The sequence below is a fragment of the Alternaria infectoria genome (assembly GCF_024043175.1).
Source record: "Alternaria infectoria strain BMP 0036 chromosome Unknown scaffold_1, whole genome shotgun sequence".
In the NCBI taxonomy this organism is placed as follows: domain Eukaryota; kingdom Fungi; phylum Ascomycota; class Dothideomycetes; order Pleosporales; family Pleosporaceae; genus Alternaria; species Alternaria infectoria.
Genome location: NW_026250690.1, coordinates 934,859 through 959,360, shown reverse-complemented (window position 1 = coordinate 959,360; position 24,502 = coordinate 934,859). Strand labels below are relative to the sequence as shown.

The following is a 24,502-nucleotide window of genomic DNA, read 5'->3' as shown; positions in this document are numbered from 1 at the left end:
CATGTCTTTATCGTCAAAAATGTAGTATGCGTATCGAACGCTCTACCACTGTTATAATATTTACAACCAACGTAATTTTCCCTTGCATATATTTTCCGATATCATCAGTATCCCGTCAAGCGATCTAGAAAGCAAGCAAGACAGCACCCATCACAGCACCGACAAGACCACCAGCCTTGACATGGCTCGCCGCACCAGTGAACTGCGATGGTGGGGCAGAGAAGGTAGCGTTGCCAGAGGGCTGAGGCAGCGCACCAGTAGGCGCGATTGAAGGCACAACAACACCAGGTGCGGACCTGGTGTCGATCTCCAGACCAGACTCGGTGGGGTAGGGAGGAGATGAAGTTACCGCGGAAGTGATCAGACTGGAGATGGGCACGGCAGGATACTCAGTCGTGAAGGTGGCGGGTGGTGCGTTGGTGATTGCCGGGGGAGCGCCGGTGACGGTGACGGTAGCAGTACCGCACTCGCATGGCTCATCTTCGCTGTCGCTGCCAGTGGGAGAGTCAGGGCTGCCTGACTCTTGAGGGACAGCGGCGCCGCCGGTGGGGTAGTTGAAGCCGGATCCGCCGTTGCCGCCGGCTGGGACAGCTGGAGGCGTGGGCTTTGCTGCGTCGCTCTCTGTGCAGGTGGTGGATGCACCCGAGGACTTTGAGTCGGAACCGCTGTCAGAACCACCAGTGGCGGCTGGGGCGTCGATGCCAGATTCGATGGGAGCTCCGGTTGCGGCGGCGGAGTCCTCGATGGCTACGCTGTTGACAGGAGCACCCTCTGTGTTACCGGCATCGATGACCTTGATGGACTTGAAGTCGCCAGTCTTGTCGGTCCACTCATACTCCTTGCCAGGAGAGTAGTTAATGACCTTGATGCTCTTGACGGTCATGGTGAAGGGCGCATCGTCGTAGGTGACGTTACCACCAGCCCACTGGCGAGTGCCCTCGTCCTTGGAATCACCGCCTGGCCAGTTCCCGAGACGAACATTGCAGGGCGTTTGGGGGTAATTCTTGCCACCGTTGGCATCGGCAAAGTTCAATGTGCGGGTTGGCTTATCGTCAACAATCCAGGTGAGCGATTCAGAAGTCCAGTTGAGAGCGTACTTGTGGAACTCATTCTGGTTGTTGAGTGCATCGGCCTCGATCATGCGATCGTAGGTGGTAGTGTTGCCCTGGCTGATGTTAGTCTCCTTAAGACGACAAGTACAAATTGTGTCCACATACCTTGCCGAAGTAGTTTTGCTGAACACGGCTGTCTACACCACCAATCCATTCCCAGTCGACTTCATCCAAGTTGTCAGACTGAAGGACAATGGAGGAGATGATGCCAACGCCGGGAGCTGCCTTCATGACGACCTCGACGTATCCAAAGTGAAGCATGGCCTCGGATCCAATGGTGGGAGCATCACCCTTCTTGGCAACAGTGAACTCAGCACCCTCAGGTCCATACTTCAGTGAACCGGCAGTCTGCTTCCATCCCTTGATAGCATCTTTTCCGGCAGTGAAGTCGGTCTCCCAATTCTGCGGCATGGCAGGGTTGTTAGGGCATTTCTTCTCCATGGGGTTGCAATCGGTGAAGGTCTGAGCGGTGGCCAAAGCAGCCAGCACGCTCGCGGTAGTGTATGTGGAGAAGCGCATGGTGGATATCTCGGTAAAGTCTAGTTGTTCGAGATAAGTTGATAACACAAAAAGAAGTAGTCGTCCGAGATGTGCTGTACGGAGTCGTTTCACACGCAAGACACAATGTCAACAATGCGTAGAGTGGTGTTAAGGAATGTAGTGCTTCGCAAGCGAGCGTTGAAAAGAATGTAGTGACTGAGGTCGACCTGCGTCCAGAGAATCGACTGAGAGAGTGTGAAGTATGAAAGGTTAGACAAAGAGTGCAGGCCAGTGCTGCGTGTCAGAGGAGCACCGACTATTAAAAGTCACGAAATGCTATACGAAGCAATCTCCCCTGCGCACCAGGACGCGCATCAGCGGCCAGCGGCCGAAGTCCATGCGGCTTCTCAAGCCCATGCAAAATGTCTCCAGTTCAAGCGCTGCGTAGACCTGAATGGTCGTGATGGCTCTCCTGAAGTGTTTCACCAGCCGTCTGTGGAGACTAGGGCGTGTCAGGATAGTCGAGCCGCGGAGCCCGTTCTGGCGGCGACGCCGCAGGCGCCTATCAGAATAGAGAAGTGCCTGGCATCATCTGGCTCACGTTTCTTCTTCCCAGCCACTAATTCTTATGCTTTGGGCGTTGGCCGGCTGCGTGGATGTGGCTGTGCCGCTGCGCCCAGCAAGTGGGAGGGATTGACGTTTCCCGTCATTGCGATGCGCACCTGGGCAGCCCTGACAGCTGGAGCGATGCGCGCTCTCCTATCTAATCTTGGCGATCATCCGTCTATCAATGACGTCTCTCCAACGGCCGGTTGCAAACATGTCGGCGCAAAAAAAGACGCGCGGAGAGGTTGCAAAGGGGCATGTCTGACAGGTGCAGTTTGGTAGGCGGCGCAGTCGCTCCGACGCCCGGTGCCAGACATGTGAGATGCAGGTGTAAACGGGGCGCTACCCAGAAATAGCTAGTAAGCTTTTCACTTGATTTTTTCTGGCTACTAAGATTCACAATTGAAGCCGAAGCTCACTTTCGCCCGTGGGTACCTACCTAGGTAGTAGGGCTCACTATCGGCACGTGACTCGTCGCTACACCGCCTTCCAGGGCTCGCCCCGCCGTTGCCCCTCGGTGGCAGAATTATTCGAATTTCACGTGTGACGAAATATACATGCCCATGCCGATCCTTCAGATCCTGTAAACATTCCACATACAACCAAAATGGCCACCACCGACGGAGGAGTAGAGCTGCCACAGCAACAGCATGAAGAAGTTGACCAGGTTGAAAAGCCCGTCACAAACGAAACGCCCACTAACGACGATGATAACGAAATTGACGACCTTTTCGAGGACGAGGACGAGATAGTGCCAGAATTAATATCGGGCGACCACCACGACTTCACCAAGGCCTACAACCGCCAGCGAAAGCTAAACGACACGAACATCCCAGACGATCACAAGCCCAAGTCGAATCCACAAAAGCCGTCCGCCAACACAAACGCCTCCATCGACGACCAAGTCGCCTCCCTCGCAAAGCATGCGGGCAAGATTCGCCTCACCGGGCGCATGACGGGTGCGTCCGGGGGTAACGCAAGGGACAAGGACAAGGCAGACCGCGCGACAACCGAACAAGTTTTAGATCGGAGGACGCAGATGATCCTCCTGCAACTCATAAACCGCGGCGTAATCTCAGAGATTCACGGTGTCATCTCTACGGGCAAAGAAGCCAACGTATACCATGCGATGACGGAAGCCCCAGAAGAGGACGCCGACCCTATTCACCGTGCCGTCAAGGTATACAAGACGTCCATCCTCGTCTTCAAGGACCGCGCGAAGTACGTCGAGGGCGAGTTCCGCTTTAGGCAAGGATACAACAAGAGCAACAACCGCGCCATGGTACGGATGTGGGCAGACAAGGAGCGTAGGAATCTGGCTAGGATACACGACGCAGGCATTCCATCACCAATGGCTCATGCGCTGCGAAACCACGTTCTCGTCATGGGCTTCGTCGGTGACCGCAAAGGCAAGGCAGCGCCTCGTCTGAAGGACGTGCGCTTCGAGGGTCTCACAGCAGAGGAAGAGGATGCGAAGTGGACAAGTCTATATCTCGAGATGCTGGCGTACATGCGCATCATGTACCAGACATGTCGTCTTGTCCACGCAGATTTGAGCGAGTACAACGTCCTGTACCACGAGGGCAAGCAGTGGATCATCGATGTCTCACAAGCCGTCGAGCATGACCATCCTCGCTCTCTCGAGTTCCTGCGCATGGATGTCAAGAACGTATCTGACTTCTTCCGCTCCCGCAACGTCGAGACGCTGAGTGAGCGCAAGGCTTACGCCTACATCACCAGCGCGGCAGGCGCGAAGACTGTCAAAGAGCAGACGCAGATGGAAGAGAGCATCCGCACCCTCTTAAACAAAGAGCCGTTGACGGAAGAGGAACGAAAGAAAGAGGAAGAAGACGACGACGTCTTCCGCAACCAATACATCCCCCAAACCCTCGAGCAAGTCTACGACATCGAACGCGACGCCGAGCTCGTAAACGCCGGCGGTGCTTCCGACCTTCCCTACCAAGCCCTTCTTGCCGATAATGTTGTTAACAACGGCTCGGATGCCTCCGATGCTGAGTCGGACGACGGTAGCTCAGGATCCGAGGTTGATCAGAGTATCTTCGACAAAGGACCTAGCCGTGGAAAGAAACACGTTGATCATGACGAGAAGGTGGCGCATAAGAAGGCGATTAAGGAAGAGAAGCGTGAGAAGAGGAAGGAGAAGATGCCGAAGCATATGAAGAAGAAGTTGGTGAATGGGGGTGGGCATAAGAAGAAGTGAGCGTAGATGTCATCTGGTCTTGCAGTGTTCTCGCGATCGCGTAGTATTGCCAAGAGCATGTGGACAGGAGCACTGGATTCAGGTACATATCTTAGTTCGCATGCGGCATAAAGATGGAGCATCAAGAGAAGAAGCCCAATAGGCCATCGCAGCAGGGTCATTCTAAGGCCTGAACAGCCTCGTTACAGCGCTGCTTCAGACTCCACAACGCAGAAGTCCGGCTCTCCTGAGTCGTACCGGATTCACAGCCACCTTAGGGTACATGCTTCCGTGTGCAGGCCAGGGTCCTGGGTACGGCTGAAGAAAGGGAAGCTGCTTTGTAGCAGACCTTGTCGAGCACAAATGTTCGGAGTCTACCCCAGTGTGCTAGATAGATGCGATCGAAGTTGTTGAGGTATTATGAATCAAGTATCATTCCATAAATTATCCATATCTTTCGTCTGCCTTATAGCATGTTCTTCCTCCACGCTCTCGTCCCCAGCTTCTCAATCTCCGGTACTTCAACCGGGCCCCTAACATCCTCATCTTCCAATGCCTCTACAACCGCCTCACCCACCAGGTCCGCTTTCAGCGGCTTAATGCCACCCGCGCCCATGAGCCACGTCAGTCTTCCTCCAACCGCGCTGTTGATCATGGCAGCCACACCACCCGCTGCCGCGATAGGCAGTGTGAATGTGCGGCTGCTATCGTACATGAAGGGCGCGCGAATGAAGATAGACCGCATGGTAGGGAAGGTAGATGCGATGAGGGACTCGGCTTCGCGTTTCGTTGTGATGTAGCGTGCGGGTAGGATGGGTGTACCGGCTGCGGCAGAGATGTAGAGGTAGGTTGGGACTTTGCGGGTTGAGGCTTCTTGGGCTAGGGAAACAGCTGTTCAAACAATCAGTTAGTCGTTTGCGCCAATTGAGAAAGCAACGGCAATGCCTGCGTCAACATACCAGTATCCCGATTCATAATCTCATACGTAAGCTGCCCGTCGCTCTCCTGCGGCCTCAACTTCTCCCCCTCCTTCCGTGTGAGCGGATTCTGTGTTCCGGCCTTGGTGCTGCTGAAGGCGCGTTGTAGTCCTTTGATTGGGCTCTCCCGTCCGCTGATTACGCCTTTGTAGTCGGCTTCTAGCAATATGCCCATGCTGTGTATTACGGCATCTGCGCCTTCGAGGTGCTTTGTGTAGGATTCTGGGTCGAGGATGTCGCCTTTTTGCCATGAGACCTTTTCGGACCAGTCGGGTGGTGTTTGCGAGGAGGAGACGGAGGACCAGTGCGGTGTGCCGGAGCGTCTGGGAGGGTGTTAATAGAGGATTGGGATGGAGCTGGGAGGGCGATGTGGGCGTACGAGATCGAGGTTACGCTCCAGCCTCTGTGTGCTGCTGCTCTACATATCCGGCTACCTGTTTGCTACATTAGCTAGCTGTTGTGCTGGTGTAAAGCTATTGCTCGAGCTAGCTCGGGGGAATTCCTCAATTGCATACCCAAGAAGCCATTGCCGCCGCATACCACGAGTTTCTTCTTTGCAGCTTGTGCTGTTGTGGAGGCCATTGTTGTGTTGTGTGGTGGTTGATCAGACAAATGGTCAAACTGTTGTCTGCTAGAGCAATGGCTGATGGAAAGGGACGAGTGCTGATGTCACTCCACTTCGCGTCTGTCGCGTAAGATCGAACAGGGATATGCGGAGATGCTATTCACCTCCGCGTCTTGCATATACGTCGCGTCGTTGCTCCATGTCAAGACGTATTTCAACGAGACATACATATGGACTAGATAGGATGAACCTGTTATTAGCACTATGGCGTTATAAGGCACGTTGCACTCGCAGTTCTGGCCAGTAGAAAGAAAGTCCATGTCGTCATGACGCTCCATATTAGCGTACGGGAACCCTCTGCCAGAGCCAAATGCAATATGGTATTGTGACTGCTGGCTTGTACTTCGCATCTCTCCAGACGAAAGCAATATTCATACACCAAGCTATCATGCAAGCCTTCAGAAACCTCTTCAAGAACGACCTCGTCCTCGTAGGCACAAACCTCACCGTTGTAGCCGGCTTCGCGACATATCTTGGTACTGCACACTCCCTTCAATCCCACTCTCAGTATGAAGCGCGCAATGTTGTTCTTCTAACCGTTGTATTCTACAGGATCTCGGGTGACGAAGAAGCTGGACCACATGGAGGAGGAGCAGGAGGCGCGCATGGACGAGATAGAAGGAACACTACGCGGTCATATTGGACTAATTGAGGACTCGCTGGACAGGATCGAGGGAAAGCCGAATGCTGGAAAGCAAGAGAAACTGTACAACCAGAGGACGAGGGACGAGAAGGGAGGTGGGAAGGGACAGGACAAGTAGGCGGGGCGGGCTGACAAGGATTAGCTCTTAGCTTGCGTGCCTGCATATCGGTGCCAGTCGTAGCTCGACCTTTGACAGAATACACGACTTTATCGTTTGCGCATACCACTTTACAAAACATACAAGACCGTGTCTGCTGATTCCATTTCACACGACTTACAAGATGCCTGCGCCCGCCTCAAATAAGCGCGTCAAGGCAAGTCGGCCGCCCCGATACAGCTGTAGGCGCATACTGATGATGGGCAGAACAAGCGCATCAGTCGCAACCTCAGTAAGACGCAGCACAACCTATGCGACGAATCATATACTCATTCTTCGCAGTAATCGGCTCCGAAGCCTGGCAACTGCCCCCAGTAGGCCACCCCGACCGGCCCAAGGGCGTACCCGACGACCACACGAAGCGCTGGACAGTATACGTGCGCGTACCCGACGGCGACCCCGACATCCGAGCCTGGCTCAACAAAGTATCGTTCAAAATATTTAACACATACGAGAACCCTTTGCGCATGGTAGAAAAGCCACCGTTCGAGGTGACCGAAACAGGATGGGGAGGTTTCAACATCGACATAAGACTGCACTTCCAGCCCATCTCAGGCGAGAAGGCGCAATACCGACAACACTTTCTGCAGCTGGAAAAGTACGGCGACGAAAAGATGCAAGCAGAGCAAGAACGAACAGGCTGCGTGCGCTCCGAGTTCCTCGAGGTGGTGCAGTTTAACGAACCCACCGAAGCCCTCTTCGACGCCCTCACATCGGAAGACCAGTGGAACTACCTCATACCCGCCGGCAAGGGCGGCTCTAAGAAAGCCTCGCTCGGTGCAAACGGCAGGCTCAGGCGCGGTCTGCCGAACGGCGAGCGCAGCGCCCAACTGCCGGAGAAGGGAGCCGACGAGGTTCCTTTCAGCCAGGAGCAAGAGCAGGCGCTGCAGGACTTCTTCAAGCAGAAGATGGAGGATGTGGAGAGGCAGTTGGATAAGGAGGCTAAGAAGAAGGAAGAGGTAGAAGCTAAGCTCAAGGCATTGCGCGGTGAGCTGGGGCACGAGGCCGCTCAGCAAGCTGCGCAGCAGGCTAGTGGTGATAGGAGCCGGCGCAGGTGAGATTGCGTGATGCAAGCTCACTGCACCGATGCCTTGAGTCGCGGATACCACGGATCCTACACATGATGAGTTGGCATAGAGCATGCTAACAACATGCGAGAAGGGACCGGAAACGTCGGCGCTAATGCATAACGACATATCTTCGTGAAGCGCTGGTTAGGAACACGGGTGCCGTCTTCTCGTCGCTCAAGTCGAGCACCGCGCGGCTCCGAACGTATCCCGAGCCGCCGGACGACGACAAGAAACTTTTGGCAGTCGTTTGTTAGAGTACGCCAGGTTATGAATTGGACATACGCGTATACAGGAAGCAGCTAACGAGGCCCTGTGCTGGCTTACTACCTGCACCGTACTGTACGTTGATGCGAGGGGTTCATAATCCGCCGTGTTTCGGGTAATACTACACAAATAAGCCGTTTGCCCCGAACACACGTACTTCCGTACATGCAATGGTGTATCTCGTATAAGTTTGATCAATGTAGTTCACTAGGTGATTACTCATGATTGTTCTTTGTATTGGGTATCGTATCTCTGCTCGTGTTGTCCGTCACCTCCACCGCCCATGTATGCTCCAACCATCGTAATTCGTAAACGCCCGCAAATGCCAGACATGCCTACCGTAGCCAAAACACCTTGAATGCAAACACTTTCGGATGTGAAAATCACTCGACTTCCATATCCTTCGGTTCTTTCGGCTCTTGCGACTCGTGGAATTGAATGGCGTCGTCAATGTAACTCAGTACCGCACCCAAACTGTCCTCATCCTGCACGTCCAGCTTGAGAAACGAGACCATGCTGAACCCATCAATCAGCTCCGCTACAGCCTTGTTGAGCTTGTGAAACGACGACCCGCTCATGAGACTCTCAGTCGACGCGGGGTCTTTGTATTTCCTCTCCTCCTCCGGCGTGTGCTTCTTGCGCGCAGGATCGTCCTCGATGAGATCCGCATCGACATCAACGAAGCGCTTAAGATCGCGCTTCGCAATCTGCCCTTTGACCAAATCCATCTTGCTCAGTATATTGATATGCGGCATCTCCAGCATCATCATAGCGCTCATCGCAGACAGCGTGCCAGAGAAGAATTTCGGCCGATCGATAACAAACGTCGCTTCGAGGAGGTACGCGGCGCACATGCGGATATTGAGGGAGCCCGTCATGAGGTGCTTGACCAAGCCCGGTAGTATGGGTACGTGTGTGTAGAGTTCGATTTGCCCTGGCATGTCGAAGACGATGAGGTAGTCTTCGGTGACTTCTTCGAGGGGGTCCGTCAGCCAGTCGAGATTCTCCATGAGGAACTCGAAGCAGTAGATCAGCCCGCCGTTGGGGCCCAGGCTCATTTCTTCCATTACATCTTCGAGGCTGATGAGGTCTTTGATGTCGAGGTCGGGCTCGAAGGCGAATTCTTCGGCGGCGGGATCGAGGTTTACGTAGAAGCAGGGGCGTTTGCTGTTTTGGAGGTGTTGTATTAGAGCGGTGCAAAATGTACTCTTTCCGGCGCCTTTGATATGGGTGAACGAAGTCAGCAAATGTCTCCTGTGCAGTTTATACAGAGATGCATCTCACCCGCAGGGCCCTTGTGTTGTTAGTTTAGGATATTCCTCCAAAGAGCGATCCACATACCATAACCAGGGTGCCGTATTTACTCATCGTCGCGGTTGAGCTCTCAGTTGTTATGGCGCGTCACTTCGGCTTAACAGAATCGAGGCGGGACACTTTTCTGCGGGCGGGCGGTGAGGGATATGAGGGGAGCGCGTGTGGTTGGGCATCGCACGCCGAATGGCGACATAGCGTCCCCACGCTGCCCAGCTGCGGTTCGGCCGCCCTGCCTCACCCAATCCACTTTTTTTCACTTTGTCGGCAGTTAGCCCAAACGCCCAAAGCTCGCTGCATGCTTTAAATCCCACTTCTTTTAGCCCCTCACTTACCTCTCCTCACCATCCGAATCTTCCTTTTACAAGAGCGTGGTCGGTCGAAAGCCCTAACTAGCAAACCATTCACTTCCTCCCACACCAACCGCCATCATGACAGTAATCAACGGAAGCCCGAAGAGCACCTTCCTTTTCACATCTTTAAGTCTCCCCCCAACCCCAACCTCAACCCCCCCTCTCCCCCCATATACTTATTGTGCGACGGCAGCATGCTCATACTCATTATAGGAGAGCGGTTAGTAGTGGCTGCATGAAGTCCCTGTGCGATAATTACTGACTTCGTATCTTCACCTTTGTAGTTGGCGAGGGTCATCCTGACAAGATCTGGTACGTACGCTTCTTCCATTCCTTCAATTGCTTCTAGCACCGTTGTTCGTTGCGCGATAAGACACGTAACGCTCGGCGTGATAGACGGCATCCCCACTTCCTGAAACCGGGGGTTTCTCCACAACTTTCGGCACATATCTGACTGTATGCCAGCGACCAAGTCTCGGACGCCATCCTCGATGCCTGCCTCAAGGAGGACCCCCTCTCCAAGGTCGCTTGCGAGACCGCCGCTAAGACCGGTATGATCATGGTCTTCGGTGAAATCACCACCAAGGCCCACCTCGACTACCAGAAGATCATCCGTGGTGCCATCAAGGACATTGGCTACGACAGCTCCGACAAGGGCTTCGACTACAAGACATGCAACGTCCTCGTTGCCATCGAGCAGCAATCGCCCGACATTGCTCAAGGTCTCCACTACGAGGAGGCTCTCGAGAAGCTCGGTGCTGGAGACCAGGGTATCATGTTCGGATATGCCACCGACGAGACCCCCGAGCTCCTTCCTCTTACCGTCCTCCTCTCTCACAAGCTGAACTCGGCTATGACTGCTGCCCGCAAGGACGGCTCTCTGCCATGGCTCAGGCCCGACACCAAGACTCAGGTCACCGTTGAGTACGCCCACGATGGCGGTGCCGTCGTTCCTCTCCGCGTTGACACCGTCGTCGTGTCTGCCCAGCATAGCGAGGACATTACCACCGAGAAGCTTCGTGAGGAGATCAAGGAGAAGATCATCAAGAAGGTCATCCCCGAGAAGATGCTCGATGACAAGACCGTCTACCACGTATGTCCAGAAACCTCCATACGTCCGTCCAGCATACTAACATAGTCAGATCCAACCCTCCGGTCTCTTCATCATCGGTGGTCCCCAGGGTGACGCCGGTCTCACCGGACGTAAGATCATCGTCGATACCTACGGTGGCTGGGGTGCCCACGGAGGTGGTGCTTTCTCCGGAAAGGATTACTCCAAGGTCGACCGTTCCGCCGCGTACCTTGCGCGCTGGATCGCCAAGTCCCTGGTTCAGGCCAAGCTCGCTCGCCGCGCACTCGTGCAGCTGTCCTACGCCATCGGTGTCGCCGAGCCCCTCTCCCTCTTCGTCGAGACATACGGCACCTCTGAGCGCTCCTCCGACGAGCTCGTCGAGATTGTCAAGAACAACTTCGACCTCCGCCCCGGTGTCATCGTCAAGGAGCTCAACCTCATCAACCCCATCTACTTCCAGACCGCCAAGAACGGTCACTTCACCAACCAAGACTTCACATGGGAGAAGCCCAAGGAGCTCAAGTTCTAATTCTAACGCCTTGATTAAGACATAAAGGTGGGCTTGAATCAACTTCAGCCCAACCGTTTTCAAAGTTAATAAACGCGACGGCAAATGCGTCCGTCGCGCAGTCAGTGAGTGAGAAAGATTTGCATATCTTTGGGAGGCGGGTAAATGAGCCTTTTCAACAAGTGTTTCAACGGCGTCCACAGGGCATTACAACTATACCCACATGATACCAGCCCGTTTGTACTTTCCAAAAGTTTCCTATGCGGATTTCCTTTTCATTTAGATCGGCCTAGGGCAGGCTGTAGATATACAGAGCTTCAACAATTGTTGGACCGCAGTACGTTGTCAACACGTACGTGAGGTCGTTTCGCGCGCTAGAGCGCGAAGTTGGTAGTGGTCGGGGAGGATGGGATATAGGGAGAATCAATCAAGTGCCAGCGTGTCTGCGCTGGGGTCTCTGACTTCGGCGTGGGTAGCATGGTGCTATACCAACGTATTCGAGTGTTTGTGTTGTTGTGATGTGAGGTTGTGCGTTACATGATGACTTGTCCACCTCGATCAAGGAATCAGTAAACGCGTTGCCTGCTACAAAAGATTCCAGCAATCACATCGTCGGTGATAATAGAGGCCCTTGAAGCCTACATCAATATAAGGCTTTCGATGACTACTTGCTTGAGTCTACTTCCAAGGACAGTGACGATGAGTAAGAATGTATTTATACAATTGAGCTGAAAAAGATCTAAACAGTGGTATTCTGATTTATAGCCAAGGTGAGAGAGTAAAAACCGTTCCTTCGCCGCTCTATCCAGCAGCGACACTAGCCATGTAAAAAGGGCTATCCAAATCGACTCCAATAATCTATGCTCTTGCGACTGCCATGCTCATAAAGGTATTCTAATGCCAAAAGGGTAATAATCGTAATCGTCCGTCAATATCTCGTCTTCTCTCATCTAGGCTTCCATCTCACCTCAGCCACCAACAACACTCCCGCTACCCACACTACCACCAAGATCCCAGTAATTTCTCGATGACCCACCGCTTCTCTTGCTCTTCTTGGTACTCTGACTGGCGCAACTAGAGCTACTCCTGAGTTTAGTCTTGCTGCCACCGGTCGGGGGCGCGTAGTATGTAGCGAAGCGCCGTGACTCCCTCGAGTGAGGCGCGGACGACGTGGGGAGTCTGCTATCGGTCGTCGTCCGGTTTACCAAAGGGTGGTGTTGGCGGATGATGGCTGCTCGGCGGGCGGAGCTGAGATTGTCGTTTGTGGTTGTGGAAGGAGCGCTGGCGGTGCGGAGGGGTTGTGGTGGGGAAATGGTTTGCGAAGACGAGGGAATGCTGGGGCGTCGTGAGGAGAAGCGTTTCATGAGGAAGTTGAAGATCATTTTGACGTCGATATCGCGTTCCCAGTACTCGCGCTCTCGCGCTAACTCGTCGGCGATGTTTGTGGTGGAGGCAGGAGGGATGTGGGATGAGGTTGCGGCTTCGGTCTCGGTAGGTTCTTCTTCGATACCCCATAATGATGCTTCGCTGTAGGTGTGTGAGGTTTGCGCGGGAAAGGTGGGTGCGAATTGAGCTGAGGCGGGAGAAGTGGTCGGTTGTGAGCTGGCGGTTTTCGAAGATAGGGGTTCGGATGCGACTGTCGTGTTTGATAATACTGGTGTAAGACCCGCGTAGTCTGGTACTGATTGTGTCCGCTGGTACGTGGAGAAGGCTCCTGGGTGCTCAGAAAGCTGATTTACCAACGTTCCCAACTCCTGAGCTACCCTCTCAAGCAGCTTCGTCTGCCAGGTATCATCTGAATACCTGGACGCGTCGATACCTGCGTCTTGCAGAGCTTTGTCTGCTGAGAACTCGGCAGGCGTTCCGGGCGTAGGTGTGGCAGCCTCATCAGGTAAAGACTCTCCAAAAATGACTGAGAGTGTGTCTTCGTCCAGACCGATCAGATCCCTGATCACCCGCCTCGTTATCCGTTGCCATAATGATAGATTCTCCGTGCCTTCCTCGGAAGATTCACTCTGCACATCCGACACAGACTGTGCAGTAGGCGGTTTTGTGCCCGTTGCCTCCTTTTGCGCATCAACCCGACTCGCTCCCGTGCTGACCATGCTCATTCGCCGCCTCCGCCTTGTCTCTTTTTCAATCTCTTCGAGTAATGCTTTACTTTGCTCAAGCCTCCACCTTTCAATGCGCTGCCGCTTCTCTTGTTCCGTATTCGTATCCTCGTGGTCGTCGAGGACTGAAAGGTGCCGCTGCACACTGGATCGTCGCCTGGGTGCCCGTCGCTTTTGTCGCTCGAACTGCCACATGTGCTCCTGCATAGTCGCATTCGGCTTGAACTCGCCCAATCCGTCATGGGTCGGTAGCACAGTATCGCCGCTCTCTTGCAGCCTGCCTACTGGCGCACCATATTCCGATGGCTCATGGAACGCGTGTAGGCCATCATCTAGGCTATCCAACTCCTCTTCCGTCCCAAGAAATGAGCCAGCGCCATCGTCTTGTTCGGACCGCGCAGCAGTCTCGAGCGAGCCAAACTCGCTGAAGCGTGACAGACCAGCTGTCCGTGGAGTTCGGTCGGTCGAAGTGGTGTGTGTGCGAGTGGTAGCAGAAGGCGCGGTCGGCGAGAAGAGGACCCATTCCTCTGATTGATCAAGAGGTCTGTTGGCTTGTAATGAGGTCGTTGCGGGTTCGGTCGCGGGTTCTGGTGCTTGGTAGGATATCTGCCTTCCGGGCTGCGGTCTGTGCTGCTGTATGAAAGCCATGGTGTAGTAATCTGAAGTGTGCCGCGACGTATACGGTAGTGGCGATGGGAGGAGTCGAGTGCTCGGGCAAGGCACGTGGACGTCGGGCAGATGGGATAAATTGTGAGGTTATGGAATAGTATCAACGCGTCGCGTTGGGGGCGGTGTGTTCCTTATCGTCGTGTTGGCCTCATGCCTCGTTGCGACGTTTACCACTACTTCTAGCGGTGGGAGGGGATGAGTGTATGATGCCCAGTATGTCGTGCGCTAGGGACACGCTACTACTGCAGGCGGCGGGTGATCAGGCGCAAGTGCGGTAAAACAAGATGTGACGAGTCTACCAGAGATAAATGAAACACGCGGGAGACAGGCGATATAGGAGAGGCAGCGTCCTTGCAAGGCGACAGCGATGTGGAAGGGAGGCTGACCTGCGTCAAGCATGCGGCGAGGGTTACAAGAATAGAGATGCGTGTTCAGCGACCCTGAGGTGAACTTCCCTGATAAGAGATAACCAGCGAGGCCCGCTTTAGCAGCTAGAGCACCCCCGCGGCGTCCCACAAATGCCAACTACACACGCCGCACCCTCTGATGATGATGTGATGAGCCAACGATTACTGATTCGCGCCATGTTTCCTGCCCTCTGACTCTGCGAAACCGAAGAAGGGCCAGCGACGTTTTCTAGCCGTCGCTCAGTCACGCAATCGTGCATGCGATATTCGCTCATCGCTCATGGATTCGCAACCTCCACCCCTTACGCTAGAAGACTGTCAGATCTGCGTGCGGCACCGGGCAAGGTGCAGTCGCAAGCTATTCTCATCACCAACATGACATGATCCCGAAAAACCTTCGTCAAGGCCCGAGCCAGACTCCCGCCGTTATGAAGCACCGCCATACACATTCCATCGCCCGAAAATGCTGCGAACATTTCGCGTCACGTCAGTCATGCCCCGAATGTTGTCCTCTCCGATCATCGCCCCGATTCGGCGATTGTCGCCCGCTTTCGCCCGCTAGACTTACCCAACGCAGCAGTACAAGTGAATGTACTCCAAGCATGACAAGGAACACGTCTCTGCAGATTCTGTCGCGAGACGACTTGCCTATTGAGTCACCCAGTTCCACCGCCAACACGAGAGAAAAATTCTGTAAAATGAACAAGCACGTATGTGTTACGTAGGTATCGAACGACGCTATTCAGGTATAGTACAGATGCCACAAACGCCGTGCAGCTATACAATGAGTGTCAACAAAAGGTCGCTATCAATAATGTCATATCCTCGTCATTGCATCTTCAAGACGCCGAATCATACTCTGTGCCGAAGACGCGTTTTGCGTCTTCCTCATTCATCTCTTCGCCCTCGCCAATGTTCACCCACCTCTTTGTGATCCTAGATTTCTCTCCAGGACGTCCCTTAAGCACACACTCGCCGTTGCCTTGACAAATTTCCTGCCGCCCTAGATTCTTGAAGCGGGGGCCAAGTGGTCCATTGACGTAATGGTACTGACCCAAGAAGCGGTATTGTCGGGGGTCGCTGAGTGGGTAGAACTTATCGCCCCAGTGGCCGCCAAAGTAGAACCATGAGGTAGGTGCGCGCGGGTTGAGGTTCGATGCGACAAGGCGGTCGGACCGGTAGTCGTACTTGTATGAATACATGTTCATGACAGGGTCCCAGAGAGGGCCCCGATCTGTGACGTCGTGGAGAATGCCACCAGGCAAGACGTACGGATGTACACCTTCCGTAGCGTACATGGCGTGGGTACCGGTTGCAGAGAAACCGATGGGCTAGACATGTTAGTGGCGATCATAATGCTCAGTCGTCGAACTCACCCTCTGTCCACTCTTCTCTACAGCGTCCCATGTATACGCTTCTCCAAAGCTGTGTTCACTAAAGAACACCGCTTTGGGCTCGCCATGCTGGAACCTGACCACGGTATGTTCCCAGTCGCCAACGTGGTTGCCAAAACGAATGTTGAAGACAGCGTTACCAAGATTGTAGCTGTAGAAGAAAAACCAGAAAGCGTCCACCACACCATCGCCCTTGTCTACAACAACCAACGGCACGGGTGCATCACTTCGACCACCGACGACTTTCTTGCCAGTGAAGCTGCGTCGAGCATAACGCAGCTCTGATCGCCAGTGCTTATCATCGTCATCAACGAGCTCTTCGCCTTCGGGCAACTCCGAAGGGACTGGCAGACCGGGAGCTGTGGGATCTGGCCGGATGCCACCTCGATCCCTAGTATCGCCAGCACCGACATGCCACCAGCTTGACTTTTCGCCATTCTTGTCCTCCGTGAGATGCCCAGGTCCTTTGTGATAGTCTTCGTCGTCATCTTCGTCGTCGTCATTTCCATCATGCGGCGCGTTGGGTATGTTGTAATCCGCACCCAGCCAGGACGGGCGGTCCTCGACGTTGTCATCGCTCTGCAGGTACACAAACCGTCCCCACTTGTTAAGGTCACCAAGATCACTAATGTTCGGGTGGTCGCTAGATGCTTGCAGAGGCGTATAGTTCAGATGTGGTGTTGTGTGTATCAAGTGTTCTGCCATGTCGCCTGGCCAGTACTCTTCTCCCGAGAAGAGGTGGATGAGCGGCGCGTGGTCTATCACGTATTGCGGTATCTCGAGTTGCTCTGACGGTTTGTAATCAGCTGGAATATTTCGCGCATCATTCCAGAAGTCGGTCAAGTTGACCTTGGCTTCCTTTCCGTCTTCTGTTGTTCTCTGGCTCTCAGCTTTCACAGTCTGTGTAGTCCATTGTGCCTTGTCCAGATGCGCCAGGCCACACATGCCGAACCAATTGCAAGCTTTCCGATCTACCCATGACTGTGACGACGCGACCCAGGCCGCTTCGTCTGCGCGTTCACTCGAGGGGGTCAGGCTTTCGAAAAGAACGTTTTGGTATAGCTGCGAGAATGAGAACAAGCCAAAGAAGGTACCCGCAGCAGCGATGGCGGGTTTCCTGCCCTTCATCTGAGTGTCGTCCTCGGTCAACGAGTCGTCGGTACCAACGAGAGATGTGGAAGCGTCTTCAGATGGTTTCGTTTGGGAAGAATGCTGCGTAGGAATATCGATGGTAGGTAGGAAGTGGGAATGAGGAGCGTCCTGCGCAGCGTCTGGGGCTTCGGTCGGAGGATCGGAAGAGTATGTTGCTATCGGGGTGCACTCAGGTACATGTATTGAAGGTATGGATGAAGACGGAAGCGATGACGGAAGGACCGCCTGCAGTGGGACCTGCCCTCCGCCATGCTGGAGGTATGGAACGATGGGCACTGACTGGTTAGCTTCCGTTCAAGGGCTCGAACAGGCAAAGTAGGAGACATTTGGCTCGAGGTAGGAAAGATCTGAAGCCGATACTGCCGGATGGCTGACAAAACGGCAGGCGTGGCTCAAGATCCGATAGTCGACAGAGCTATGTGATGCCGGACATGGCAAGTGCAGGGCGCGACTGGCTTGATCGACAGTAGAGCGGCCATCGCACAGTCCAAAGAGGCTGGAAATGGGCTAATGGTGTAGGGAAAAGCGGGGAGGGTGCGGAGGTAGCGGAAAGGTCATGATGACTTGGAATGCTCTAATCTGGCCGGACATGGGCGGAAGGACACTTACTGATGCGAGTAGACGGCTGTGGCCAGCCGATTGCGTGCAAGAACCCGGCTTGATGGATGTCGGATCGTCAGTGTGAGCAAACTCAGGGCGACAATGGAACAGGCAGCGCGACAGTAGTTGGCATCGGGGTGGCGCGTACGTTTGGTGTTTGATGCATGTTGCACAGCTGCCGGCTGGGCACACGTCGTCATCCCTGGTTCCAGACGCCGCGGGGACCTCGGCAGCCATGCGGCTCGCAACTTGGCTTCCAGGCACCGCCTGCAGCAATCGCACACCCACAACATGGGGAGCAGGGAGGTTAGCCTTAGCTGTGGCTTGTTGCATGTCCCTGCCACTCTATGGTGGATCGAAGGTTCAGTCTTCAGATGAAGGGTGGCGCAGAGCGCTGTGTCCGACCAGTGTTGCCTTCTGAACCTGCTACAATGCGCAAAAAGACAACTCCCGAACCCAGCGCCCTAGTCACACTGGCAAAAGAAGTAGTCTCCGCTACCTTTGCGGCAGAAAGCAAAAAAAGAACGATCTCCCCACCATGAGTCGAACAAGGGACCTTCTGATAACAGCAGATATTACAGTCAGACGCTCTAAACCAACTGAGCTACGGGGAGAATACTTCAAACGAAGTCGTGCTTGGTTTTTCGATGGAGAAATGACGAACGATGACATATATAGATCAATGATTCCCACGGACTCTGATGCTTCCGTGCAAGTCGAACCCCTCTTGTTGGCGGCCAATTTGCACCCTTCTATCACCTGGCCCCACCACTGCTAGCGATCCTTCCACCTGCGCCGACGCACAACAACGCCGCTAATCATGGCCGCGCCTCAGGAGGATGAGTGGGAGTACGAGTACGACGAAACCGAGACCGAAGAATTCTACATTCCGCTCGACTTGTCCAATGTCCCTGCCGCGCAAATTCCCATGGTCTCGCAGGGTAGACCAGGCCATCCGACTCTGCTCAAGAGCCGATTGCGCGCACTGAATGCCGCTCGAGCTCAACCAGCTGAGTTCGCCGCCGACAGCAACGATGGACAAGAGGCAGCAACCATGGGCGAAGTCCAAATCGTTGGCCTCCACACACCAAACCCACTGGTCATGTACAATGGCCAGTTGCTGAGTTGCCATTGGACGTCAACCGTCGGAACCGACATGTTCTTCGTGAAGCCGAACGCGAACTCATCAACTCAATCAGACACGCTGCGATCTCTGCCATCGGTCGACTTATTAGCTCTGGGTTCTGCAAAGCTGATAGCAAAGGTTGGACGTCTGCGACCGCACGACGACCTCTTCGACGACGCTAGTAATACGCAACAGGCAGCAGAGGTCGCACCTGCTGCAGACGGCAACCAGAGTGCTACAACAAGCGCAAACAACATACCAGACGCGCAGCATTCCAGCAACGAAGAGGCCTCTTCCGCTTCCTCGAGCTTCCTTGCTCGGCTGAACGAGGCCAAAGCCAAGAGAGGAGAGAAGTCGCGCTTGGCAATCTCGAAGACATCAGAGGGCTCGCGTCTAGTGGCAGAAAAGGCAACAACTGGGATCGCTAATGCAGGAAATGGTACCTCGCAAACACATGGCGACTCGGTCATGAGCGGCACGTGAGATGTATGCGAAAGCAATGGATAACCGAAGGAGGTAGGACCACGCGTGCTACCTCATTCAAACAAGCCGCGAAGGACCCTTGCGAGTGGGAAGGACTATTCAACAGCGTATGCCGACGACAGAAGATGACTGGACGAATTCTAAGCGTAGTAGAATAAAGCGATATGCTGCAGTATCCGCAAGAGTGAGGTCCCGTTACCGCCTAAGACCTACTTAGGTGCACTTGCCACGTCGTCCATCAGCGTACCTGCCACCAAGAAGGAGGCTCGAGGCGCCTTTGTTCTAGACCGCACATGGCTACCTCTTCAGACTCCAATGGACTATCACATCGGTCACGTCTTCTCCACATCATATTATCTCATACCTGATCTATCATCCTGCTCCCTACGCATACTCTACCTTTACCCATCCCGATGCAGCGGAAACTAGACAGACTGAGTGTCGGCATCATTCCAGAACAGCCTCTAGACATGACCGACACGTCCCTATACTGGCTGTTTGGTAAAGATGGTGGATACGTCACCCGGCTCAATGACGACTACGCTCAAGACACACCGAACGACGTCGTCCCATCTGCGAAATCAGAAGCAAGAATCACGAGAGAGATCGGAGACTGGATGCAGTCACAAGAATGTGATGAGTTCCGGGCGCCTCGGGCGCGGCAGCCTCGTCGCGTTAGTAGCTCTCAGCCAAGCGGGCTGTTCTTCGAACTGACGGATACAGACACTTCCAACTGCAAACCAACTACTCGAACAACTTCATGACGACAAAATCATGACAGGTGTCTCTCCAAGTAACATCGTCGCCTGCGAGACGATTCTCCAACTCATCGCTTTGCAGTTGCTAGCAGCGTGCTACACCCTCTCACCCCCTTCGAGCGCAAATCATATGCCATTGTTCCAGCAGCGTAAAGAGAGAAGATTCGTGACAGCCCTGCGCTCATATTCTCATCACCGGTATTCTCCAGCCGCCGGTCACCAAGCCCGCCCACCTTCCGAGACTGAATCTTGGCCTGGACTTTATACGGGGCCTTCGACCGAAGAGAAACTGGCGCAATACGTCAGTCAGAGGCGTAAAATACGCAAGCAAAGTAGCGATTATATACCACACTTCACTGCGAGCGGATGGACAGATGGGCCGCCAGCGATAACCACACGTGAAGACTCACGGAGCACCTTATCACGAGAGAGCTCTAGCTCATCGTCTGAACTTGGGTTCTTTTCCAGACTGATATGCCAGGCAGCAGTACCGAAGAACTATCGGCGGAAACATGACACCATGTTCTTTAGTCGCACGCCGCCGAAACAAAAGAAGCGGAAACGAACACAATTTGAAGACAAACCGCACAATCGTTCGGAGGGTCAAAAAGTCAGTTCACAGCCCGTCCAACGTATACCCTCGTTACATCGTCTACGGCATACTCAGTCTGCTCTGTGCATCGCAGTAGAAGCAGACATAGAAGAAGTGATACCTGTCGAAAGCCCGCATGACGGGAAACGTCACCCCTCGGACCCGTCGATTGGCAGTGTTCTTACCTACACCTTCCAAATCCCTGAGGCACGACGCACCTCTGTTACACCGAGCTCCAACTGGGGCCCCGCTTCTTCCGAGGAGGGCATGATGCGTGCCTGCGGACGAGGAGATCTCATAGTTACACGGGACTATTTCGACGATGTGCCAGAGACGCCAGACAATGCACGTCACCAGCAGTCGAGGTGGAAGATACCTCATTGGCGCCACAAGCTTACTGGCTCCCCACCACTACCCGCCACCATGTCACCTACACAGCCCATGGTTATCACACCAGCTGTAGACTACTTCGCCCAGGTCTATACCGATAAGCACGTTACTCACCAAACTGACGATCCCGAGATCGCAGAAAGAGAGCATAGCGATGCTGGTCCCGAGATCGAAGATGATCCAAGGCTGCGAAAGATGCTGGGAAACATTGTGACTCCGTCCAGCAACGACGAATCCAGTGACAGTGATATGGAACATACCAAGAAAAGAAAGGGCATCAAAGAATCAGAAACTACAGCCTTTGAGGTTGCAGAACGGTTTCGAGATAAGACGGGAGATGGGTGGGAGCACACAAGAGTCAAAGTGCCTTGGTGATGCCACAGACGAACACGCGGTATGCGCGTAGGCAGCTTGCCTAGATTTTCAGCCCTTCCGGGTCTACCTAGGAGGCTTTGCTTCAGCGGCAGCTCTATACATCCTGTAGATATAAGTCGACCTCATGCCCAGAACAGGATTGTCAAAGTCGTTCTCCCTCTTCTCATGTAGCTTGAAGCCAACCTTTGTCAAGACATTCTGACTAGCTGCCAGCTCGGTATCTGTATGTGCCTCCGCGAAGTCGTACCTTGGTGCCAGCCTGCTCCTGTTGTTCCTCCAATCTCCCTCTATCAGTCCGTTGTTCGCCTTGCCATTGTATGTGCCTTGTCCGTAGTCTTCCGACACATAGTCCGCGATATCACGGCCCGAGTAATGCTCGAAGAACAAGGGCATGAACGCCTCCAATGCTTCTGTAGCGTACCCTCGTCCCCAGTATTCGGCGTTGAACATGTAGCCAATCTCTGGGGCGCGGACTGCCCCTATCAAGCCGATGACGTGCGGGCCTTCGTGTGGCGCTAGGAGGACGATTGCAAAGTTCCAGTTGCCTTCAACCTGGTGACACTGCAGACGGTTAGCATACGTCCAGATCAATTACATAGGGTAGGAGGCTTACACCTTGAATCCATGCTTTCGTGCCTTCGAGGTCATCTGAAGGTAGAAGAGACGTATGTTTCATAACTTCCGGATGCTTCCGCATCAGCAATACGTCCTCTGCATCTTCGAGGCGCAACGGCCGCAGCAGCAGGCGTTGGGTCCTCGCGAATATCTGCGGGTCAACCACCACCATCGTCGCGAGCGTGCGGAACGAGAAAGTAATATCGAGCCATTGCCGGCTGTACTGTGCGCTGATTAAGACTCACATTGTGTCGTGTGTCATGTCATCAAGCTGTCGCTGTCGCTGTCGCCCGCGGGCCTGCGCTTGTGCCTTGCAGCACGCGTCAAGAGCTATTCCCTTTACAGACATGTAACGCCCATCTCCAAAACTCCAGCTGTTCAAACACACCGCATACAACCACACAACCAATCAAGATGGCGTCCTGAAGAGCGCCTTACATCATTTCCAAAGCTTCTTCGTCGTTTCCGGTCAGATCCAGCCTTTACCATGTCGAATTCAATACTTTCCGCTTCCGCGAAGGGAGCCACCTTTCTCATCCTCCTGCAGGTGGCTTCGCGGGCGCTGACGTTTGCTGTCAATCAGGTTCTGTTGAGGTTCCTTTCACCAGAGCTGTTGGGCGTGTCGGCGCAGCTGGAGCTGTTTTCCATCTCTGTGTTGTATTTTGCCCGCGAGAGTTTGCGTGTGGCGCTGCAGCGTCAGGCTCATGGGACGCAGGCTGTCGTCAACCTTTCGTATCTCGCTGTCTTTTTCGGCACGCCTCTGGCGTATCTTCTCGCGCTACTATGGATGCGTTCCGATACGCCAAACGTTCCGTACTTTATGGAGGCCCTGGTTGTGTATTGCCTGGCTACTTTCTTGGAACTGCTGAGCGAGCCGGCGTTCTCTGCTGTGCAGCAGAAGCTACTTTACAAGGTTCGAGCGTCGGCCGAGAGTTCAGCTACTTTGCTGCGCTGCGTTGGTACTTGTGGCTCAGCTATCTTGGCTAGTCGAGCTGGCCTGGACATTGGGGTCTTACCATTCGCTATCGGGCAACTGGCGTATGCATTGGCTTTGCTTGTTGTGTACTCGTTCAAAACGTGGCCTGTTGCAAAGACTGATAGCTTCTCGCTGTTCCCAGAAAGAGTGCCATCGACTCAAGAGAACCCGACATTGCTAAGTTACTTCTCGGCTCCTCTCCTGCAGCTGACTGCATCTCTTAGTCTGCAGTCGGCGTTGAAGTACGTTCTCACCCAGGGAGACTCTCTGCTCATTACAACACTGGCATCTCTCGCAGATCAAGGCGCTTATGCGCTTGCTTCAAACTATGGAGGTCTCATTGCACGCATGCTTTTCCAGCCCATTGAAGAGAGTAGTCGCAACATGTTCGCCAAACTATGCGCCAACGTAGAGACGTCAGCAACGGAGAAGAAGGATCTAAAGAAGTCGGACGAACAAAAGCAAAACCTTGCTCAAGCTTCTAGTGTATTGAGTACCATACTTCGACTCTACGGAATCATCTCATTATTCGCGGTTACACTAGGACCTGTACTAGCCCCAGTACTTCTCTCTATCGTTGCCGGGCAAAAATGGTCCGCAACCTCTGCTTCGCAGGTACTCTCCACGTACTGCTACTACATACCCTTTCTCGCTATCAACGGAGTCACGGAGGCTTTTGTAGCCGCAGTGGCATCCAACAAAGAGCTGTACGCACAGTCCATTTCCATGGGCATCTTCTTTGCGCTCTTCGCAGGTAGTGCATGGTTCTTCATCGGGCAGCTCGAAATGGGAGGCAACGGTGTGGTTCTCGCAAACACGGTCAACATGGGCTTGCGCATCGTCTGGAATACCTGGTTCATTAGGCGGTTCTTCGCGAAGAACGGCTCCGAGTTCAATGTACTCGAGACGTTGCCCTCACTTGCTGCCGTGGCACCGGCGGCTGTTATACCTACCCTGATGCGAACGAAGCCTGCAATCAGCTTTCTTGGACGGCTTGGGGTGCTTGGGGAGTTGATCAGCATGGGTGCAGTGGGTGGTGTTTACGTATTGCACGTTCTTTTCTTCGAACGGCAGTTCCTCGTCGACTGCTATCGCATGCTCCGGCCGTCGCGGTCTGCTCAGCCACCCGCGAAGTCGACTTGATCGGGCACTGGATGCGGAAGAGATGGCCATACAAAGCATGATTCGCTTCCGACCTTGAAGATGCCGATTGCCGTATTTCAGCCCTCACAGCGCCCTTTGATATCTCTCACGCCCTTCTCCAGTGCGCAACAGGCAGTCAATTCTATATCTTCCATGATACATCTGGGTGTTCCAGTACTACTTACTCGGCTGAGTCTATGGCTTACCAGATTGTTGTTGATTTTGGTTCGGCGTCGATTGACTATTTCCTCCCAGAATTGACGGAATCTAACTAACAGCAGAAGCGATACCTTCAACCACTGCTCGGCGCTTAGGTGAGAAGACCGATACCGC

The 24,502-nt window shown here is 53.9% G+C and overlaps 13 protein-coding genes and 1 non-coding gene across 14 annotated transcripts; 7 read left to right on the top strand and 7 right to left on the bottom strand.

The window, feature by feature from the left end:
* Positions 1 to 124: 124 nt before the first annotated feature.
* Positions 125 to 1,631, bottom strand: J4E92_000364 (uncharacterized protein; the record flags this gene model as incomplete). Its single annotated transcript, XM_051491781.1, has 2 exons — positions 125 to 1,165; positions 1,218 to 1,631. The coding sequence occupies 2 exons, from the start codon at positions 1,629 to 1,631 to the stop codon at positions 125 to 127; spliced, it is 1,455 nt and encodes a 484-aa protein (XP_051357293.1).
* A 1,174-nt stretch (positions 1,632 to 2,805) lies between these two features.
* Positions 2,806 to 4,419, top strand: J4E92_000363 (uncharacterized protein; the record flags this gene model as incomplete). Its single annotated transcript, XM_051491780.1, has 1 exon — positions 2,806 to 4,419. One exon carries the CDS (start codon positions 2,806 to 2,808, stop codon positions 4,417 to 4,419), a length of 1,614 nt encoding a protein of 537 aa, XP_051357292.1.
* Positions 4,420 to 4,864: 445 nt separating this feature from the next.
* Positions 4,865 to 5,957, bottom strand: J4E92_000362 (uncharacterized protein; the record flags this gene model as incomplete). Its single annotated transcript, XM_051491779.1, has 4 exons — positions 4,865 to 5,289; positions 5,358 to 5,698; positions 5,755 to 5,809; positions 5,891 to 5,957. 4 exons carry the CDS (start codon positions 5,955 to 5,957, stop codon positions 4,865 to 4,867), a joined length of 888 nt encoding a protein of 295 aa, XP_051357291.1.
* A 353-nt stretch (positions 5,958 to 6,310) lies between these two features.
* J4E92_000361 (uncharacterized protein) lies at positions 6,311 to 6,761 on the top strand (the record flags this gene model as incomplete). Its single annotated transcript, XM_051491778.1, has 2 exons — positions 6,311 to 6,476; positions 6,553 to 6,761. The coding sequence occupies 2 exons, from the start codon at positions 6,311 to 6,313 to the stop codon at positions 6,759 to 6,761; spliced, it is 375 nt and encodes a 124-aa protein (XP_051357290.1).
* A 163-nt stretch (positions 6,762 to 6,924) lies between these two features.
* J4E92_000360 (uncharacterized protein) lies at positions 6,925 to 7,858 on the top strand (the record flags this gene model as incomplete). Its single annotated transcript, XM_051491777.1, has 3 exons — positions 6,925 to 6,951; positions 7,008 to 7,032; positions 7,083 to 7,858. 3 exons carry the CDS (start codon positions 6,925 to 6,927, stop codon positions 7,856 to 7,858), a joined length of 828 nt encoding a protein of 275 aa, XP_051357289.1.
* A 659-nt stretch (positions 7,859 to 8,517) lies between these two features.
* J4E92_000359 (uncharacterized protein) lies at positions 8,518 to 9,502 on the bottom strand (the record flags this gene model as incomplete). The annotated part of the gene is made up of 3 exons (XM_051491776.1): positions 8,518 to 9,353; positions 9,419 to 9,428; positions 9,476 to 9,502. The coding sequence occupies 3 exons, from the start codon at positions 9,500 to 9,502 to the stop codon at positions 8,518 to 8,520; spliced, it is 873 nt and encodes a 290-aa protein (XP_051357288.1).
* A 374-nt stretch (positions 9,503 to 9,876) lies between these two features.
* J4E92_000358 (uncharacterized protein) lies at positions 9,877 to 11,399 on the top strand (the record flags this gene model as incomplete). The annotated part of the gene is made up of 4 exons (XM_051491775.1): positions 9,877 to 9,928; positions 10,083 to 10,110; positions 10,264 to 10,891; positions 10,941 to 11,399. The coding sequence occupies 4 exons, from the start codon at positions 9,877 to 9,879 to the stop codon at positions 11,397 to 11,399; spliced, it is 1,167 nt and encodes a 388-aa protein (XP_051357287.1).
* A 947-nt stretch (positions 11,400 to 12,346) lies between these two features.
* Positions 12,347 to 14,137, bottom strand: J4E92_000357 (uncharacterized protein; the record flags this gene model as incomplete). Its single annotated transcript, XM_051491774.1, has 1 exon — positions 12,347 to 14,137. The coding sequence occupies one exon, from the start codon at positions 14,135 to 14,137 to the stop codon at positions 12,347 to 12,349; it is 1,791 nt and encodes a 596-aa protein (XP_051357286.1).
* Positions 14,138 to 15,404: 1,267 nt separating this feature from the next.
* Positions 15,405 to 17,362, bottom strand: J4E92_000356 (uncharacterized protein; the record flags this gene model as incomplete). The annotated part of the gene is made up of 3 exons (XM_051491773.1): positions 15,405 to 15,896; positions 15,942 to 17,266; positions 17,314 to 17,362. 3 exons carry the CDS (start codon positions 17,360 to 17,362, stop codon positions 15,405 to 15,407), a joined length of 1,866 nt encoding a protein of 621 aa, XP_051357285.1.
* An 877-nt stretch (positions 17,363 to 18,239) lies between these two features.
* On the bottom strand, positions 18,240 to 18,325 carry J4E92_000355. The gene has a single exon. It is a non-coding gene; the product is annotated as a tRNA-Tyr (tRNA).
* A 206-nt stretch (positions 18,326 to 18,531) lies between these two features.
* On the top strand, positions 18,532 to 19,320 carry J4E92_000354 (uncharacterized protein; the record flags this gene model as incomplete). The annotated part of the gene is made up of 1 exon (XM_051491772.1): positions 18,532 to 19,320. The coding sequence occupies one exon, from the start codon at positions 18,532 to 18,534 to the stop codon at positions 19,318 to 19,320; it is 789 nt and encodes a 262-aa protein (XP_051357284.1).
* Positions 19,321 to 20,598: 1,278 nt separating this feature from the next.
* J4E92_000353 (uncharacterized protein) lies at positions 20,599 to 21,435 on the top strand (the record flags this gene model as incomplete). The annotated part of the gene is made up of 1 exon (XM_051491771.1): positions 20,599 to 21,435. One exon carries the CDS (start codon positions 20,599 to 20,601, stop codon positions 21,433 to 21,435), a length of 837 nt encoding a protein of 278 aa, XP_051357283.1.
* Positions 21,436 to 21,498: 63 nt separating this feature from the next.
* Positions 21,499 to 22,222, bottom strand: J4E92_000352 (uncharacterized protein; the record flags this gene model as incomplete). The annotated part of the gene is made up of 2 exons (XM_051491770.1): positions 21,499 to 21,996; positions 22,049 to 22,222. The coding sequence occupies 2 exons, from the start codon at positions 22,220 to 22,222 to the stop codon at positions 21,499 to 21,501; spliced, it is 672 nt and encodes a 223-aa protein (XP_051357282.1).
* Positions 22,223 to 22,537: 315 nt separating this feature from the next.
* On the top strand, positions 22,538 to 24,169 carry J4E92_000351 (uncharacterized protein; the record flags this gene model as incomplete). Its single annotated transcript, XM_051491769.1, has 1 exon — positions 22,538 to 24,169. The coding sequence occupies one exon, from the start codon at positions 22,538 to 22,540 to the stop codon at positions 24,167 to 24,169; it is 1,632 nt and encodes a 543-aa protein (XP_051357281.1).
* Positions 24,170 to 24,502: the final 333 nt, after the last annotated feature.